The sequence below is a fragment of the Leptonotus elevatus genome, chromosome 20 (assembly GCF_054856555.1).
Source record: "Leptonotus elevatus isolate MCC_2025b chromosome 20, RoL_Lele_1.0, whole genome shotgun sequence".
Taxonomy (NCBI): domain Eukaryota; kingdom Metazoa; phylum Chordata; class Actinopteri; order Syngnathiformes; family Syngnathidae; genus Leptonotus; species Leptonotus elevatus.
The window spans coordinates 15824552-15841253 of NC_141258.1; the positions used below are offsets into that span (position 1 = coordinate 15824552).

A 16702-nucleotide genomic window follows, 5' to 3' on the forward strand; every position below is an offset into this window, starting at 1 on the left:
CCTTCACTCCCCAAAAACATATTTATACAATTTTTGTTTTTGTTTTTTTTATGGTAGAGCAGGCGTGCCCAAGTCCGGTCCTCGAGAGCCCCTATCCAGCCTGTTTTCCATGTTTCTCTTCACCAACACACCTGATTCATAATCAGGATCGTTAGCTTCTGCAAAACTTGCTGATGAGCTGATCATTGGATTCAGCTGCAATGGAGGAGGGAGACATGGAAAACAAGCTGGATAGAGGCTCTCGAGGATCGGACATGGGCACCTCTGTGCTAGAGCATACAGAAGCTTCTGCAGCTTCTAACCTGAAGAAGTTGCTTAAACCAATAGTAGTTATTACTTTATATTTACGAGTTGTTTTACGCTGAAAGACCCATTTCTTGACTTAAAGTTGGGTCAAATTGACCCAAGTAGAGGTTCGGTCCATTTTTACCAACAGTTTTTAGAGTGAGTAGTTTAATTAATTAACTAAGATTATATTGACTTTGCCTATTTTGCTGCATCAAAAAAAAGTAATTATTTCATTAAATAATAAAAATGTCATTTCTTTAGATACATGTTAAATATCGCAATAATATCGATATTGCTATATTCAGCAACTATATCGCATGATTTTCCAATATTGTGCAGCCCTAGTTCCGTGTTTTTATAGCGATAAAACACAATATTCTGTCAAAATCAGTCAAAATCCAGTAAAACAGCCGGGAGCAAAGTGAGATGCTTCAGTGAAAATGGCTGGGAGTGAATGAATTAAGCAGTGCTTGGTATTGAGATGGAATGCTTTCTCTTCTGGGATAGGTGAAAGTGTTGAAGAGAATGCTAACGTTGTGGTGAGACTTCTTATCCGCCGACCGGAATGTTTTGGACCAGCGCTTCGAGGAGAAGGTGGTGATGGGTTGTTGGCCACGATGGAAGAAGCAATTAAGATTTCCCTCGATCTCTTAAGAGATGGGCCTTCCTCTGCATCAGAAAGCAGCAATATTCTGTAAGATAATGCACCAAATGAAACACACCACACATACTGATTATATTGCATTTATTGTATTCTGAGAATTTTCATTTATAGTGTGCAGTTTATTCTCATTTTACACAAACCAGTGTATAACCAGCGAGTTATGAATGAATTACTGTATCTTTATCCAAACATTTCATCTGCATAGGTTTTTATTTTCTTCCTAATATATGCTGTTATTGAAATACAAAAAAAATAATGTTATAAAATACAAATCAATAAGCCGTACTTTAGAGTTCAAGTTTTAACCAACTATTTGTGTGTGCACATGCATATGTATATAGCAATGATAGGTTACAGGAAGAAGACGATACCATCCACTTAGGGAATGCCATTATGACCTTCTATGCAGCTCTTATTGACCTGCTGGGACGTTGTGGTCCAGAGATGCATGTGAGTGAAACAACAATGTGTCTGCACAAACACACTCACAAATGGATTGTAATCTAATCTATCACTATAAACCTTTTGCATCAGTTGATAAATGCTGGTAAAGGGGAAGCAATTCGCATCAGAGCCATTCTAAGGTCTCTCATTCCCATTGAAGATCTTGTGGGTGTCATCTGCATTCCATTCTCAATACCAAGCCTGACAAAAGGTAAGTGCACCGACTGTATCAGTATCAATGTTAGCATCATCTGTTAGATAAGAGTGAAAACTGGATACATATAATACCAACATATTTTCATACCTAGATGGGGTGGTGTTGGAGCCAGACATGTCAGCTGGCTTCTGTCCGGATCATAAAGCGGCAATGGTGCTGTTTTTGGACCGGGTATATGGTGTGCAAGACCAGAATTTCCTCCTTCACCTGCTCGAAGTCGGCTTCCTACCAGACCTCAGAGCTGCAGCTTCACTAGACACTGTTAGTTTGGGTAGTTTTACGTGTGTTGTCTTTTGTTTAATATTTCTGTTGTGTTGGGGTTCTTCAGAAGTTGTCACAAACATTAATATAATGTAATTCTTACTTGTAAAATGGTTCTTGGGATTAACCAAGTCAGGGTTCTGCAGTCAATCGGCATAAAGCTTTAATTGTGTGATTGCTAAAAGCATTCAAACTAACATTATTCCGATTCTTTCTCATCATCATTTGCAGGTGTTTGATACTGCCTAGTTGCATAGTTGGTAAGGTGCGTTGTCCAGTATCCAGGAGGTTGGGAGTTCAAATCCCACCTCTGTCAGTACACTGCAATGTTCATAGACATTATGCTAAGTGATATGTCAAAGCACCTAATGACTATCATAAATGGGAAATACATTATGATTTCACATAAATGATTAACCTTCTAATGTCCCTATTCAGCTTCAATGATAGCTTTCAGTTTTATACAACATTATTCAATATAATTACGCAGTGTTTCATGGCTTTTAACAAATCCGTTAGCTCAGTGGTTAATTTTTCTAAGGAAACAATAGTCCAATGGCTAAAGAAAGAGACTGGGGCGTGGGAGACCAGTGTTTGAATCCTGGTTGGAGCAGATTTTAGTACAATTTCAATTTCATATCATATAATAATCATTGTCCAATTATTTAACATCCATTATATTCAATGTAATTTCACTTTATTATTATAATGAAGCATTACACATGCATTCAAATATTAGCATTTATCTTTCAGCATTCACATGCAATTTCTTCAGAAATTGCACGTCTCGTTGACAAATGCAATTAAGAATTTTGGAGCATTGACATTTTAAAAATATTTTATTATGACTCATAAAATACTAGCATGGATTTCAACTTAAGATGTCATTGATGTCTAGAATTTAATCTTTAATTTACAATCAGTGATTTCACAAAGGTACATAATTGATCACTTAGGAATTACACTGTAACATTTTTACATATAGCTATGCTCTTTCTCCTGCCTATTCTAGTCTCTGCCAGACAGATGTATTGTATGTATTTATGTATGTATGTATGATGCCAGTAGCTGTTAAAAGCCACTGATTAGCAGCAAGCAGGTAAATGAACCTGCTGGTGTCCCTGGAATCCCAAGACCATCTCAATGCAGTAATCTCCAAAGGCTTTTAGTCATGCATAAACCCATATTTCTGGCACATTTAACCAATTTCACAAGGAAACACCTTTGCAGTCGGCTCAAATAAATTGTTCATTAATTTTCATTTTCAAAACGGTTGTATTCACTGCTTCAATGCTGTGCTACTTGGAATGGTCCAGACGTATGGTATTCTGCGTGGTTGCTGGAAGGCCATCATGTCTCAACAAGGGTGTGAAGTCAGCAATGTTTTGGGCTGGAAAAATGGGGAGTTAGCTATTTGGCAATTAACTTTTTTTCCACATACAATTTTATTCACTGCAAATCACAAAAAAAGCAAATGCCTAATAATATGGAACACAGTTTATCCTAAATTCATCATCATTTATCATTTACTTGGGAGTTTCATTTGTCCACTAATTTGTACGATATGGCTTTGTGGTGTTAATATTTGTCTCCCCCTTTTGTTCCATGATTCTCTTTGTGTTAGGCAGCTCTTAGTTCCACGGATATGGCTCTTGCCCTCAACAGATATCTCTGCACAGCAGTATTACCATTACTGACGAAATGTGCCCCACTGTTTGCGGGGACAGAGTCATTTGCATCACTGATCGATTCACTGCTTCACACGGTTTACCGTCTGTCGAAAGGCTGCTGCCTTACCAAAGCCCAGCGGGATTCCATTGAAGAGTGTCTTCTAGCAGTTTGTGGGTAAGAAGACATTTTACAATTATAAAACCATTTTAAAAGTTAGTTTTGAAGCACTTCAAGTTTGAATATTGACCAGCTGTAGGCTCTCCGTTAATATTAAAGGTTAATATTTAAATATTATATTATAAAGTATAAATATTAATCTGTTAATATTAAAGATTAAACACTCCATAGTTTCTTGGGGGTGGGGAGGGGTTGAGTGGTGGAAGGAGACGTCATGCTCATCCCCAAGGACATTTAGTGTTAGCGTACAATACAATTGGGATGGAAACAGAAAAAAAAAACAACTGAAAAACAAACCCCCCAAAAACAAGAGGCCAGCTTGCAAGGCACAACCCAAACTCCAGCTCAGACTCCAACAAAAAACAAAGTTTTTAGTTTTAGGCCCGAGGTGGCAGTCGCGACTAAAAAAGTGCCAAACTCCACAAAGAAGATAATCAAGTTGTGTTCAGAAATAGGACAGACCCACTTTGGTCAATTCAAACCAAGTTCAGGTTAGTTCACACGTTGCAAAATGACAGAGATAACAATGTCAAATTCAACATTTCCCACGTTTTTGCATTCTGAAGCACGTATACTAGACAGCAGGGGACTTGAGTCACCATTGAAATGGAGCTCCCAAGGCCCATTTATTGCTGCTTGTAGCATTCATATTTATTTGTATTTACAAAACATGGCCAATCATCAATGAATCAATCACACCCACGTTCAAAGCCATATATGTTGCTACATAATGTAAATGTACTTTTAAGCTTCGTGTGGGTTAATATTTACCCTTGCCCGGGCTACTGGAGCACATCAAGCAAAGAAAAACTATTGAAATATTTTTGGGCGGTCCACACGTCCACAATATTTCCACAGCACACAAACCATATTTTTCTTGAAAAGAGTGTGAGTTGAACAACTGTAATTGTGTACGAAAACTGTTAGCAAATGAGTCCTACCCTAACCCTGTTGTTTTTTTCTATTCACATTTAACTTAGTTTCTTTTTTTTCTGCAGTAAACTGAGGCCTTCAATGATGCAACATCTGTTAAGGAGGCTTGTGTTTGACATTCCCCTGCTTAATGAACATACCAAGATGCCTTTGAAAGTGAGTAACACATGAATTGATCTTATTCACATGCATTGAATCTATTCACAAATAGTTTTTCTATTTGATAAATACTATTTGATGTGTAAATGATGTGTTTTACATTTTATTTTCAAGTTGTATAAATCCCCCCCTTTTTTTAAATTTTATTTTATACAATGTTACAATGCATACAAAATTTACAAACATAATTTTTTTCTATAACAAATTACTTGTGAAACTAGTGCATGATATGGCTACAGTGAGTATACCCAGTCTACATATCGTGTTCAAAAGCCAGATTTTTCTGATGAAAAAATCGAATTGACCAACATAATTCACATCAAAACATTTTCCACCGTTAAAAGGAACCCTGATTGTAATAACAAGTTTGCTCTATATTATTTATTTGGTTGTTACTAACATGACTATGAGATTCATTTTACAAAAATAATTTCCTGTTTAATACATTTTGTAGAAACTTTATTTGAACTTACAATTGTCATTGATATTTACGTCGCAACACATTCAGTGCGTAGTGACTGAATGGCGGAAGGCTCTCTGCCAAGCAATGTGAAACGCGTATAAAGAAAGCAAGGTAAGTCTTCGTAGCGTTCCCAAAAGGACAATCAAAACTCTTGAATGCGTCTGGTGAATGACGAGAGCACGGCGTGGGTGACTCTCCCGATTGCATGTTGTTTCTTTGCTGTAAAATCCATGATTTAAAAAATGGTGTCACCGGCCTTCTTAATGGATGTATTGATCTGTTTGGTTTCCCTGCCATTAAGGCTCTTCCCAAGCAAAGTACAGTAAGGTAAATGGCACTTGCAACCATGGACTATTAGGTTAGGTTGTGTTGGAGAAGGGAAACCTCTAAAACACACAAGACTGTGCCCTTCGAGGACCTGAGTTTGAGACCAATGTTTGATAAGTAGTTTGTGACCCAGGAGAAGTTGGATGATAAAAACACCCATCCAAAGCAGATTCTCACTCAAGGTTGGATGTTATTTTGAAGGCACTGGAGATGTCAAAGAACATACCCCCACAGTAACTTTGATACTACCCAGGTCTGAGTAAGCATGATGCAGGAGATAGATGACAGCATCATCCACACCAACAGGGTGCTGAAAGGCCAACTGCAGAGGCTACTGAGCAGGTTCATCTTTGGTCATAGGTAGGCCAGAACCAATCTCTCCGTTACCTTAATGTCATGTGACACATCGCAGCAGGTGGTTGAGACCAGAGGTGTATTTTTTCAGTATTGGTACTATACAAGAGGTTTTCCATAGAATCAGCACCATTTCCTGGATCAGACTCAGGTTAAAGGGGATGCATCTTGGCATTTTAATCCCTTCCACAGTTAACTATAGGCATATAATGATAAAATCTTACCTTTGACACCATGGTGATGTAATTTTTTAGGAAATATTAGGTATTTTGCTGGCTATTTTTCTAACCCGGAAGTAAAACGCCCGGTTCAGTATAACCGCACCTCTCCCAATGTGGTTGCTGCTGCTCGCACCGCCCACTGGAGAGCTGCGTTCGAACAGTCCTTTGAGTGATCACACAAGCCAACCCTTGTAGTAAAACCGTCTTCTTTAAATGTGTAAATTGGATGGATGTTCAATTCTTTAATAATCATTTGAAACAAAACTGCTCCTTTGCCGCAAGAAATCGTAGTGAGGGGGTGGGGGGACCCTGAGTGTGACGTAACCCGGGACCTTCTGCTTACAGGGTGCGCACGCTAACCGCTACACCATTCATTTAGTTAGGTTTAACAATGCAGAAATGTTACTTGTAGTTTACACAAGTGTCAGCCAAGACCTTTCTGGGATTTTAAGACGGCTAATTGGCATTGCACTTTGGCTTTGCAAATGTGAAGGATAATTGATTGCTTTGAATTCATTTGGACAGAATGTTTACTGATAAAGGCTACTTTTATCACTCTCCTGTGAGCATGGAGGTCTCAGAGAAAGAGTGTTTGGTTTGCACAGGCGGTGCGGGAGTGGGTCCGCGCCTATGACGTCATAGAGCGAGCACCCACTCGTTTTCTCGGGTTGGGAGGGGCTAGTGCTTGGAGAGCAGAATGACCTAGAATTTTTCATAGAGGGGCGAATGGAGGAAAACACCACTTCGTGATGTTTTTGGTGAGGAATTAGCATTTTAACATGGCTAAAAGCTCCAAAACGTTGACTTTTCACATTACTGTTCCTTTAAAATTTGGCTCAGGATGCCAGACAGTGGTTGGGCAGCAGGTTTATAATAGTTTGGAATTTTCATTAGTTAGTTTTTATTTTGTCTTGACCTTTTAATTGTCAAATTTATTTTGATCGACTGCTTTCATTATTATTATTCTTTTTTTCCGAATATGCGGTGTTGTGTTTGTCAGCATTAGTGCAGAAGGATGAATATTATTTTTGACTTTCAACAGCTTTTGACTAATCACTTTGAGCGTTGCTGGAAGTACTACTGCCTAGCTGGAGGCTGGAGCAGTTTTGGTGCCTCAACTGATGAAGAACTTCACCTTTCCAGGAAATTATTTTGGGGAATATTTGATGCTCTTTCTCATAAGGTATGCAAGTAATGAGCCCAATTTAACTTAACCTAATGATACTTGACATTTTTTTCAGAAATGTTTGTGGTTTGTACGAGGTACATGTAAACAGTGATTCATATTATAAGCAATGAATAAATATACGATATATGTGGCAGTAAAATTGCACATTCAAGACAGAAAGTAAACAATCTTGAACAGATGAGTTTTGATTCTCGTTTTAAAAAGAGAAAATGAGTCAATGTTTCGGATGGCAGGAGGCAGCAAAGGCAACAGAGGACAAAGTAAGATAAATGGAGGAGGATCAGTCAGCACAAACAGAAGTGGCCATTATTTTTTTACACCACATACCACTTTTATGTAATGACATTTTGACAGACTGTCGAAACCGCAGCGCATCGACACCAAGACTACACTATAACGGTTGTTCATATAATGCAACATGCTGCTATGCCAACTTCAAAATAAAAGTCTCACTAGTAATACTGTAAATGGACTTTGATGCCTTATTAGTCTTTTTATTCTGCTTAACCCTAGGAAAAGGTCGTTGTGGCTGTTGACTTGACTTTGACCTATCGACCGTAGGCTCCCTTGGCCACATGACTATTTTTACTACTCATGCGCACCTGCTCACAATACGCTAATTATCACAACAATGTTGGGAGTTTGGCGATATTAAAAAAAGGTCCCAATATTGTAAAAAAATAAGTACATACCAAAAAAAGCACAACATTGTGCTTTTTTACATTACAGCAACGCATATAAACAACCTACAATCTCTAATAACACTTCGTATTTGCTAATGTATGCACACATTGAGTTCCTCCACATATTGACTCGGTTCACAAGCATATTACGTTCCCCTTCATCTGACAATTAGCATGGATTTTAAACATAGAAGGGCAAAAACGTCCCTCATGAAAATTTAACTGCACTAAAAAACTAGCTACCAGACGGTGCTAGAACTGCACAAATGGAAATCAACCTGACTTTTTTAACAGATGTGCTGCTTTAATATTGTGACATGATGACGACGATATTGTGGCAGTTTTAATATCGCAATATCACGATATTGCCATTATCGTTAAATCCCTATTGCTCAGTGGCCGGGGATCAAACCCACAACCTCTGGGATGGGAGATGACTATACTAACCAAGCCACTCGACCCCTAATAGTAACAGCAGTGACAAAGAAAAACACTTGGTCGGTCATTTTATCGTCTATCATGACTATAAAATCACTTGGTGATTCTTTCATCTCCCAGTCACTCATCAAAACGTGTGCAGTAATAGTACCGGTAGCTCAAGTTGGCTTTTGAAGTTTACCTGTCTGGAGTAGTAGCAATACTCTCTGAATTTGTATGCCGCTGAAAGTCAGCCTTTTTGTTACTGTAGAGAGCAGGCCTTTTTTTCTTTTTTTTTGCACTTACAAACATTGACCACTTGATGGCAATGTATGTCAAGACTACACTAGTGTCCATTGGAGTGGCTAATGGCCAACTGTAGTAAAAATAATCATTTATATAGGAGAAAATGTTTTAATAGCTGTCCACTGTAGTAACCACTGTCCGTGAAAGGGTTAAAATGTGATATATGTGTGTATTTGTTTGTTAGCCATATGACCAGGAGCTGTTTAAGGTTGCATTGTCATGCCTAAGTGCAGTGGGGGGAGCTCTTCCTCCGGATTATATGGAGTCAAACTACATGGCCATGATGGACAAACAATCATCTATGGACTCTGACGGAAACTTTACTCCACAGCCAGCAGACACTTCCAAGTATACATTTTGCATTTATTTTCATACTTTTCAATAACTGTCAGATGTGTTAAATGTTTTGACAATGATATACAGTATTCTTAATATTGCAGAGTTTTTTTCTCCCAAAATATGTAAGGAAGTGTTTTTGCCTTGGTCCATTTTATATACCATATTTAGTACCAGACCAGACTTAAGAAAACACAGTGGTTAAATGTGATAGAACTGTGTAGCTTTGAACTTTTCTTACTATTACTGTTTTCTATTTTATAGTGTGACTGTACCAGAAAAATGTGACATTTTCATAACGAGATATGCAGAGCATAACCATGAGAAGTGGTGTTTTGAAAAGGTTAGTATATATGCATATCATCAGATTAATTAAACACTTGTTAAATGTTTTGATGTTTTTGTTTTGTATTGTTACTGTTTTTTTTTGTTTTTTTTCTCCAGTTTTCCAATGGCTGGTCATATGGGGAAAATACATGTGAAATATCCAGGAGCCACAATTTATTAAAGCCTTTTAAAACACTCTCTGATAAGGTAATATATTGTACATCTGGCTCAATGTTATTTATTTTATTTTTTTACGTATGGCCAATGTTCAAAACTTGGACATGACATTCCACAGAGTGTACAAAGACAGTGTACATGACAACAGCACTGACAATCATATGTACATACTTTATGTACTTGTGATGTTATATACAAAGTTGATAATATAGAAAGCATAATTTGCCAAAAATGTTGAGTTCAGTTTTTTTTAAGTTCAATAAGTATATAATGGTTAATGCTTGAATCCCTAATTAAGCCATTGTGGTTTACCATTTAATATTAACATGGTTAGCATCCAAGCTTATTAACTTAACATAATAGCATGAAGTTTGGGCTCTGACTAGTGTGTACTAGGTTTTTCATTGCTGGGGGTATGAGTCTATGCATGCTAAATATATATTTTTTCCTTATTTTTCCCCCCTAAAAAATAGCTACTAGAGTGGTTGGAAAAGTCTCCAAATATAACAAAGTCACTAAGTTGGCAACAGTGGAATGCAGCCTTAAAATATATTTTAAAGACCATTACTAAATATTGCTGTAATTAGAGAAAACCTGATTTCTCATGTTGGTTTATTGGCTTTAGGATAAAGAGTTATATGGCTGGCCAATCAGAGAATCCCTCAAGACCATGCTTTCTTGGGGATGGAGCATCAACAGGATACGAGAGAGTGACCCTGCCACCCTTCATAACAAATCTAGGAGAATATCACTGGCCAGCCAGGTACACATTTCACTGCAGTTTTCCCAATACATTTTCAGCTGCTGCAGTATGTTAGACAAGTTAGTACATCATACACTACTAGAACATACACCAGCCCCACCATGCATAGGCATGCGTTCTTCTTTTGCATGGTTTACATTTACCCAATGCTTGTTTTGATCCTAGAAATGGTAAGATTTAAAAATGTGTTCTTGCTGCCTTAATCTTATATTCTTAGAAATTATGATAAATCTTTTGTGCAATAATGCAGCCATACATATTGCACACTATATTGTTGTAAAAATGTTTGAGAGGAAATTCGTACTTTGTCTTTACGTTAGTCTTTACGTTAGTCTTACTCTCTATCCTGCATGTTCTTAAAAAAAATTATATATATATATATATATATATATATATAGTTTTAGTTGGCTGTACAGATTCATTATGTGTGACTCAAACCAATGAGTCACACACTGGTTGAACAGATTTGTCATAGCCACCTGCTTATTAACATTAGCTGAACCTATCTGCTACTTTGTGAAAATAAAAATGTCTTTCCCTGATTGATTGTTTAATGTGGCTTCAAGATCACTGAAACACTCTCATAGAGAAAAAAACTGTCAGTCAATGTTGTTCATAATAATGTGAGCATTAAGAAAAGTTACCCTGTGATTGTCTGGTGTGGAGTCTGGCTTTTGCCCAAAATCAGCGATAGGCTCCAGCTACATTTGACCGTGAACAGGATAAGCAGTATAGAAAATGGATAATTAAGAAAAGTTGCTGTAATAATAAAATAATAATTTGTTCCCCAGCTGTCCTTCGAAGGAGCTCAGTGTTTCAATCCCAGACCTATTGATATGAGCAATGTTACACTGTCCAGAGACACACAGGTATTGAATATATACTGTATTATCTAAACATTGATTAAATTAATCCACAAAAAAGAAAACATTCTGATAACCGACTAAATCTGGTATGAGAACTACAGAATGACTGAACATATGCTATATAACGTTCACATGTATTTGCAGTCAATGGCAGAGCTCCTTGCAGAGAACTATCATAACATCTGGGCCAGGAAAAAGAAGATTGAACTAGAAGCCAAAGGTGTGCTATCAAAATTACACTGTGTTTTTTTTTGCATGACAATTTTTTATTTACAGTGGATATAAGGTCTGCATACCCATGTTCGTTTTTTTTTATGTGAACAAAAAACGAGACCAAGATCATTCATTTCAAAATATTTTCCACATCTCATGTGACCTATGAAGTAAAAATGAGCAACTAAATATGTGCTTGCCTCCTATAACCGGGATGTTGTTGTGCTCCGAATTAACCAGTCATATTCAAACTCCAGGTAAATGGGAGTCAACCAAAAACAACACAATATAGAAAAGTAGGAGAAAATATATGATGATGACATGAAGCTGAATCAAATGTATTGCAGTGCAGTGCTTGATCTTCTTGGGACTGGTAATCTGTTAAGTTTGCTGTCTCTGTATACCAGGTGGAGGAAATCACCCTTTACTGGTTCCCTTTGATACACTGACTGCCAAAGAGAAATTGAAAGACAGACAAAAAGCACAAGATATCCTCAAGTTCCTCCAGATCAACGGTTACACTGTGTCAAGGTAGGAAATCAACAGATGGATTTTGATGCAATACATAAAATAAAAGAACATTTGCCTTGTGTATTGTGCCACCCTCAATAGAATTGGCCACGTTATCCTTCTGCTGAAATTCATTACAATATATATAATAAATAAATATGAAAATAAATATATAAATAGAATTAAATATAAAAAAAGAGAAAAGTCCACTGCACACAGTTGAAAATTGAGCCACAATTTATTGACTTACACAACGCGTTTCGCCTCGGCCTAGGGCTTCATCAGGCTATTCATGTGTGTGGGGGTGTGTGGGCTCTGTTGTCTTATATGTGAGCCATAGTTGTAATTAGTCAATGGGTATCAGCTGGGAGAAGTTGAAGCCAGCAGAGCCAATCACCAAGTCACAGGCACCCTGCAAAAACATATACAATGCAAAAATGAAATATACAATACATACAAACATTATTTATTAGTATTACTACAATGATAAAAAAAAAACAATGTAAAATTGGAGGAGAAGATGGAATTTTTTTTTGATTACATTTATTTTTTGTTGTATTAAATTTTTAAATTATATTTTGTATATCCGTTTTTATTTTCACTTGTATTTATTTGTTTATTTATTTAGTCATTTATCTATTTTTTATTTTGGCAGTTTTGGTCGTCCATACAAACAACATCTGTATCGAGACTTTATTTATTTCAGAGGTGTCAGGTCACAGGAGTTGGACTCACCAGCCATAGAGAAACGATTTGCCTACACCTTCCTTCAGCAGCTCATCAAATATGTAGACCAGGCCCATGAGCACATGATGAAGTTTGGTGAGACCCTTCAATGTCTTCTTAACAGTTGCTTGATCAAAGCAGCGTCCAAGTCTTCTTGCAAATGTTATGCTTTATTCAGTATAGTCAAAGTCATAGTTAAAGTAGTTCATTGAAAAAAAATGGGCCAATAGGCTAAAAAGTGCAGACAATACAAGTGTACCATTTGTCTTTCTCTCTAGACGTAGGAACAAGACAAAAGGGTGTAAAGAATCCTTATGAACAGCAGATGAAGTTCTTTGGAAAGGTCAGAAATCAGAAGCATTGTAATCAACAAAACAATGAATTTTTTTTTCCAGCGATGATATTAGACCCTAGCATTTGTTTCTACATTTTTATTGATTGTCAACTTAACCCACAGGTTGTCTTGCCATTGGTGGATCAATACTTCAAAAACCATCGTCTGTATTTCCTATCCACATCCATCCATCCAATTAGCAGCGGTGGACATGCTTCCAACAAGGAGAAAGAGATGGTAACAAGGTGATTGTGACTAGCAAATACCTTCAAAGATAACAGTATTTGCAAAACTCCCATACTGATGCTTGAAATTTCAACTAGGCATTGTCTGGATGTTGGAATATTTATATCCAAGTGATTTGTTTTTCATTCTCCTTTGTCTTTATTCCTCTCGGGTGTCTCATAACTGTTTTTTTTCATTTGTTCTTCCCTCCCTGCCTCTTCCTCCTCAATTTATTTTTTCTAGTCTTTTCTGCAAACTGGGAGTACTTGTCAGAAATAGGATATCCTTATTTGGTAAGAACGGTTTATGGCTATTGCTTGCACTTCTGATCACAAGCTCAAACTCCCATCCAACCCCACCCCGCTTTGTTTTCAAAAAAGCTAGTGTTACATTTGGATTTGCATGAATCCAGTACTGTATAGTAATTTGAAGAATTACTGGAACCGGTAATCAAATGTAAAGCGCTTTGAGGGCCTTGTAAGGTGGAAAAGGGCTATATACTGTAAATTAAGTACCATTTACCCTATTGTAATAATAATGAGAAATGCCGGAAACATTGAGAGATGCCCACCTCAAATAAAGGAAACATTGATTGACGTCCATTTCGCTGAGGAATGACCGATTTTATGATTGCAATGTGGTTCAGTTTGAAATATTGACGGACTGACGATAACAGAAGGGTGTGCCCACTGTTGCAGATGAGGAACGACGCTTGACCCGCCCACCTCTGCTCATGCATGGCTCGGGGCTCAGAGTCAGTTATTCCCGGGTTCTTTAGGTTGAGAATCAACTAGCCCCTGCAGTTTTCCAGAATGTGCAAAGATAAGGCATTGTCTGTCTGTCTTTTAACTAATTTGCTCCCAAAAACGTATAAAACCGTTCTATTTTAAATATTGGCATGGTCCCAAAAACATATGTATACCACAACCACAACTATGGTCATGAGTTGTAGGTCGAGACCAAAAGAACGAGATCAAAGATACAAGCTGCCGATTTCCACCGTAGGGTGTCCAGCCACAACCTTTGAAATAGGGTGAGGAACTTGGTCATCGGAGAAAGGTGAGGGGCGAGAAGAGCCAAATGAAGTGGCTTGAACATCTGTTAAGTGAAGTCAAGTTTATTTATATAGCCCTTAATCACACAAGATTCTCAAAGGGTTTCACATGCCCACAGCTGACAAATATCAACATCATCCCCTAATCGAACCACAAGAGGGCAAGGAAAAACTAAAATATGCCACAACAGGCGAAAAATGAGAAACCTTGAGAAGGGACCGCAAATGTGGTAATCCCCCTTCTAGTATGATCAGGCTGCAATGGATGTCAAATGGGCCACATTTTACATAGTAGTCCATTGTGTCCTCATTCAAATCGAGCCTGGTTGGTCGGAGGAGCTATCTCCATGGTGGCAACTTCTGGTTAGAAATGCCTCTTTGACGTCTCCCTTGTGAGGTTTTTCACGCACGTCCCACCAAGACGACGTCCCGAAGAAAAGCTAAGACACAATGGAGAGACTAGGGGCATAATCTCCTTGAAAGAGCTGGACAAAGTGGCCAAGGAGGAGGGAGGAGGGCTTCCCTGCTTAGCCTGCTGCCTGCTTGACCCAATCCCAAATAAGCAGAAGTAGGTGCATGGATAGATGGAGGGATGGACGAAAGAGGGTCCAGAGAAGAGGGCTTTTACACCACCTGCTTAAATAATATTGTGTATACAGTAGATGTTTATAGGCTGTTTTGGTAATGTTTCTAAAGTAGAAAAGACTTAATGAAGGCACATTAAATACAGTATATGAAGGAAGATATTTTGTACACTCCTACCACCCTCCACTCCTCAGCAGCTTCTGTTTTGTACTATGTGACCATCGTGTCAAACTCTTTGACATTTATTTTTTCCTGATTTCTCATTTCTTAGGTAATAATGCCACATCGATTGTAAACTGTTTGCAGATACTAGGGCAAAGTCTGGATGCCAGGTAATGGAAAAAAGTAATTTTATCATAAAGTTGTGCTAGTACCCAGTACCTCACACAACACCCAAAGGCACAGAATCTCGGTTTGTTTAGTCATGTATGAACATGATCATACAAACCCTGGACTGAAACCAACCAAATACTAATTTGAGATCTAATTTAAATTTTACACTATAAAGTGCCTTAATTGTGTATATAATATAATAATATTAGAATATATAATACTATATCATGGATGGATGTAATATATAAAAAAATATAATCATTTATAAATCCCTTTAGCCTTCTCACCTTTTGCTACCTTCAACCACAAACTTTAATGTTTTTCATTGAGATTTCATATAATTGACCAACACTAGTAGCACATACATAATTGTTAAATCAACCCTGCGGAGAGTTTATCAAAGTAGAAGAACTGCTCCCAGCCGAAAATACTTCGGAGATATGATATAAAATATAATAATGTAATAAGGTATTACATTATCGGTAAAAATTATATTACAATATCAGTCAGCATTTTTTAATACATTCTTGGTGAAATTATTATATTGCTTGGTTTTATGACATTTTTGATCAATTTAAGTGCAAATTGTATTACATTTCAGGCATTATTAAATTTTCAGGAAATGATTACATTACATCAGGTGCTACAAGGCTTTATATTTAACAGTAAATCAGATCAGCAAATATGTGGTAAGCACTGCCTTTCTGCCACTCACCATCAGATCTTGTAATTTGTTGCACGTGTAGGATTTTATTAAAGCTTTGCCCACTTTGACTTTCACAAGTATTCTTGATATGGATAAAACTTACAATGATTGAGACAAACCCCAACTATTTTAATGTTATCCTATATTAGGACAGTAATGAAGACAGGCTTGGAGTCAGTCAAGGCAGCACTGCAGTCCTACTTCAGCAGTGCAGCAGAAGCTCTGGAGAAGACTCAAGAGAACTTGAAGCATGGCCAATTTACTCACTGCAATGAACAGCCCAGAGGGGTCCCTCAGATCATCAACTATACCACCTTTGGCCTGCTTCCGATCCTGTCTTCTTTGTTTGAGCATATTGGAAAGAATAATTTTGGAGAAGATCTAATATGTGCGTATGGGACACAGATTTGCTCATCTAGATTGCTTTTTTTTACATGCATATACCAAGTTACGCTTGTGACAAAGTAATTCTCAAAAGTCATAACTTTTAAGGCTCAAGCAGTTCCGAACTCATTCTGTGTTGTCAAGTCTCAAGTACACGGAAGAGAATTAGGGCCAGTGAAGAGAAAAAAAAAGGTTGGCAGGATTCTGACTTTATTCTCAGCATTCTGACTTTATTCTGACTTTAATCTCAATTTAAAGTCAGAATTCTGAGATTAAAGTGAAGTCAGATTTCTGAGATTAAAGTCAGAATTCTGAGATTTAAATCAGATTGCTCACTTTAAAGTCAGAAATCTGAGAATAAAGTGAGAATCCTGCTAACCCCCGCCCCC

At 37.5% G+C, this 16702-nt stretch overlaps 1 protein-coding gene across 1 annotated transcript in view; it reads left to right on the top strand.

The window, feature by feature from the left end:
• The window catches only part of ryr2a (ryanodine receptor 2a (cardiac)), a 221846-nt gene that overhangs the window by 124799 nt on the left and 80345 nt on the right, over positions 1–16702 (top strand). Inside the window, exons 49-68 of the mRNA XM_086065047.1 lie at positions 796–982; positions 1294–1402; positions 1487–1607; positions 1705–1874; positions 3499–3719; positions 4721–4811; positions 7222–7362; positions 8959–9122; positions 9375–9453; positions 9555–9644; positions 10240–10377; positions 11169–11246; positions 11388–11463; positions 11864–11987; positions 12673–12788; positions 12971–13035; positions 13150–13271; positions 13495–13544; positions 15162–15222; positions 16079–16317. Of these exons, the coding sequence (XP_085921173.1) occupies positions 796–982; positions 1294–1402; positions 1487–1607; positions 1705–1874; positions 3499–3719; positions 4721–4811; positions 7222–7362; positions 8959–9122; positions 9375–9453; positions 9555–9644; positions 10240–10377; positions 11169–11246; positions 11388–11463; positions 11864–11987; positions 12673–12788; positions 12971–13035; positions 13150–13271; positions 13495–13544; positions 15162–15222; positions 16079–16317 (2442 nt within the window). The remainder of the gene's footprint in view (positions 1–795; positions 983–1293; positions 1403–1486; positions 1608–1704; positions 1875–3498; positions 3720–4720; positions 4812–7221; positions 7363–8958; positions 9123–9374; positions 9454–9554; positions 9645–10239; positions 10378–11168; positions 11247–11387; positions 11464–11863; positions 11988–12672; positions 12789–12970; positions 13036–13149; positions 13272–13494; positions 13545–15161; positions 15223–16078; positions 16318–16702) is intronic.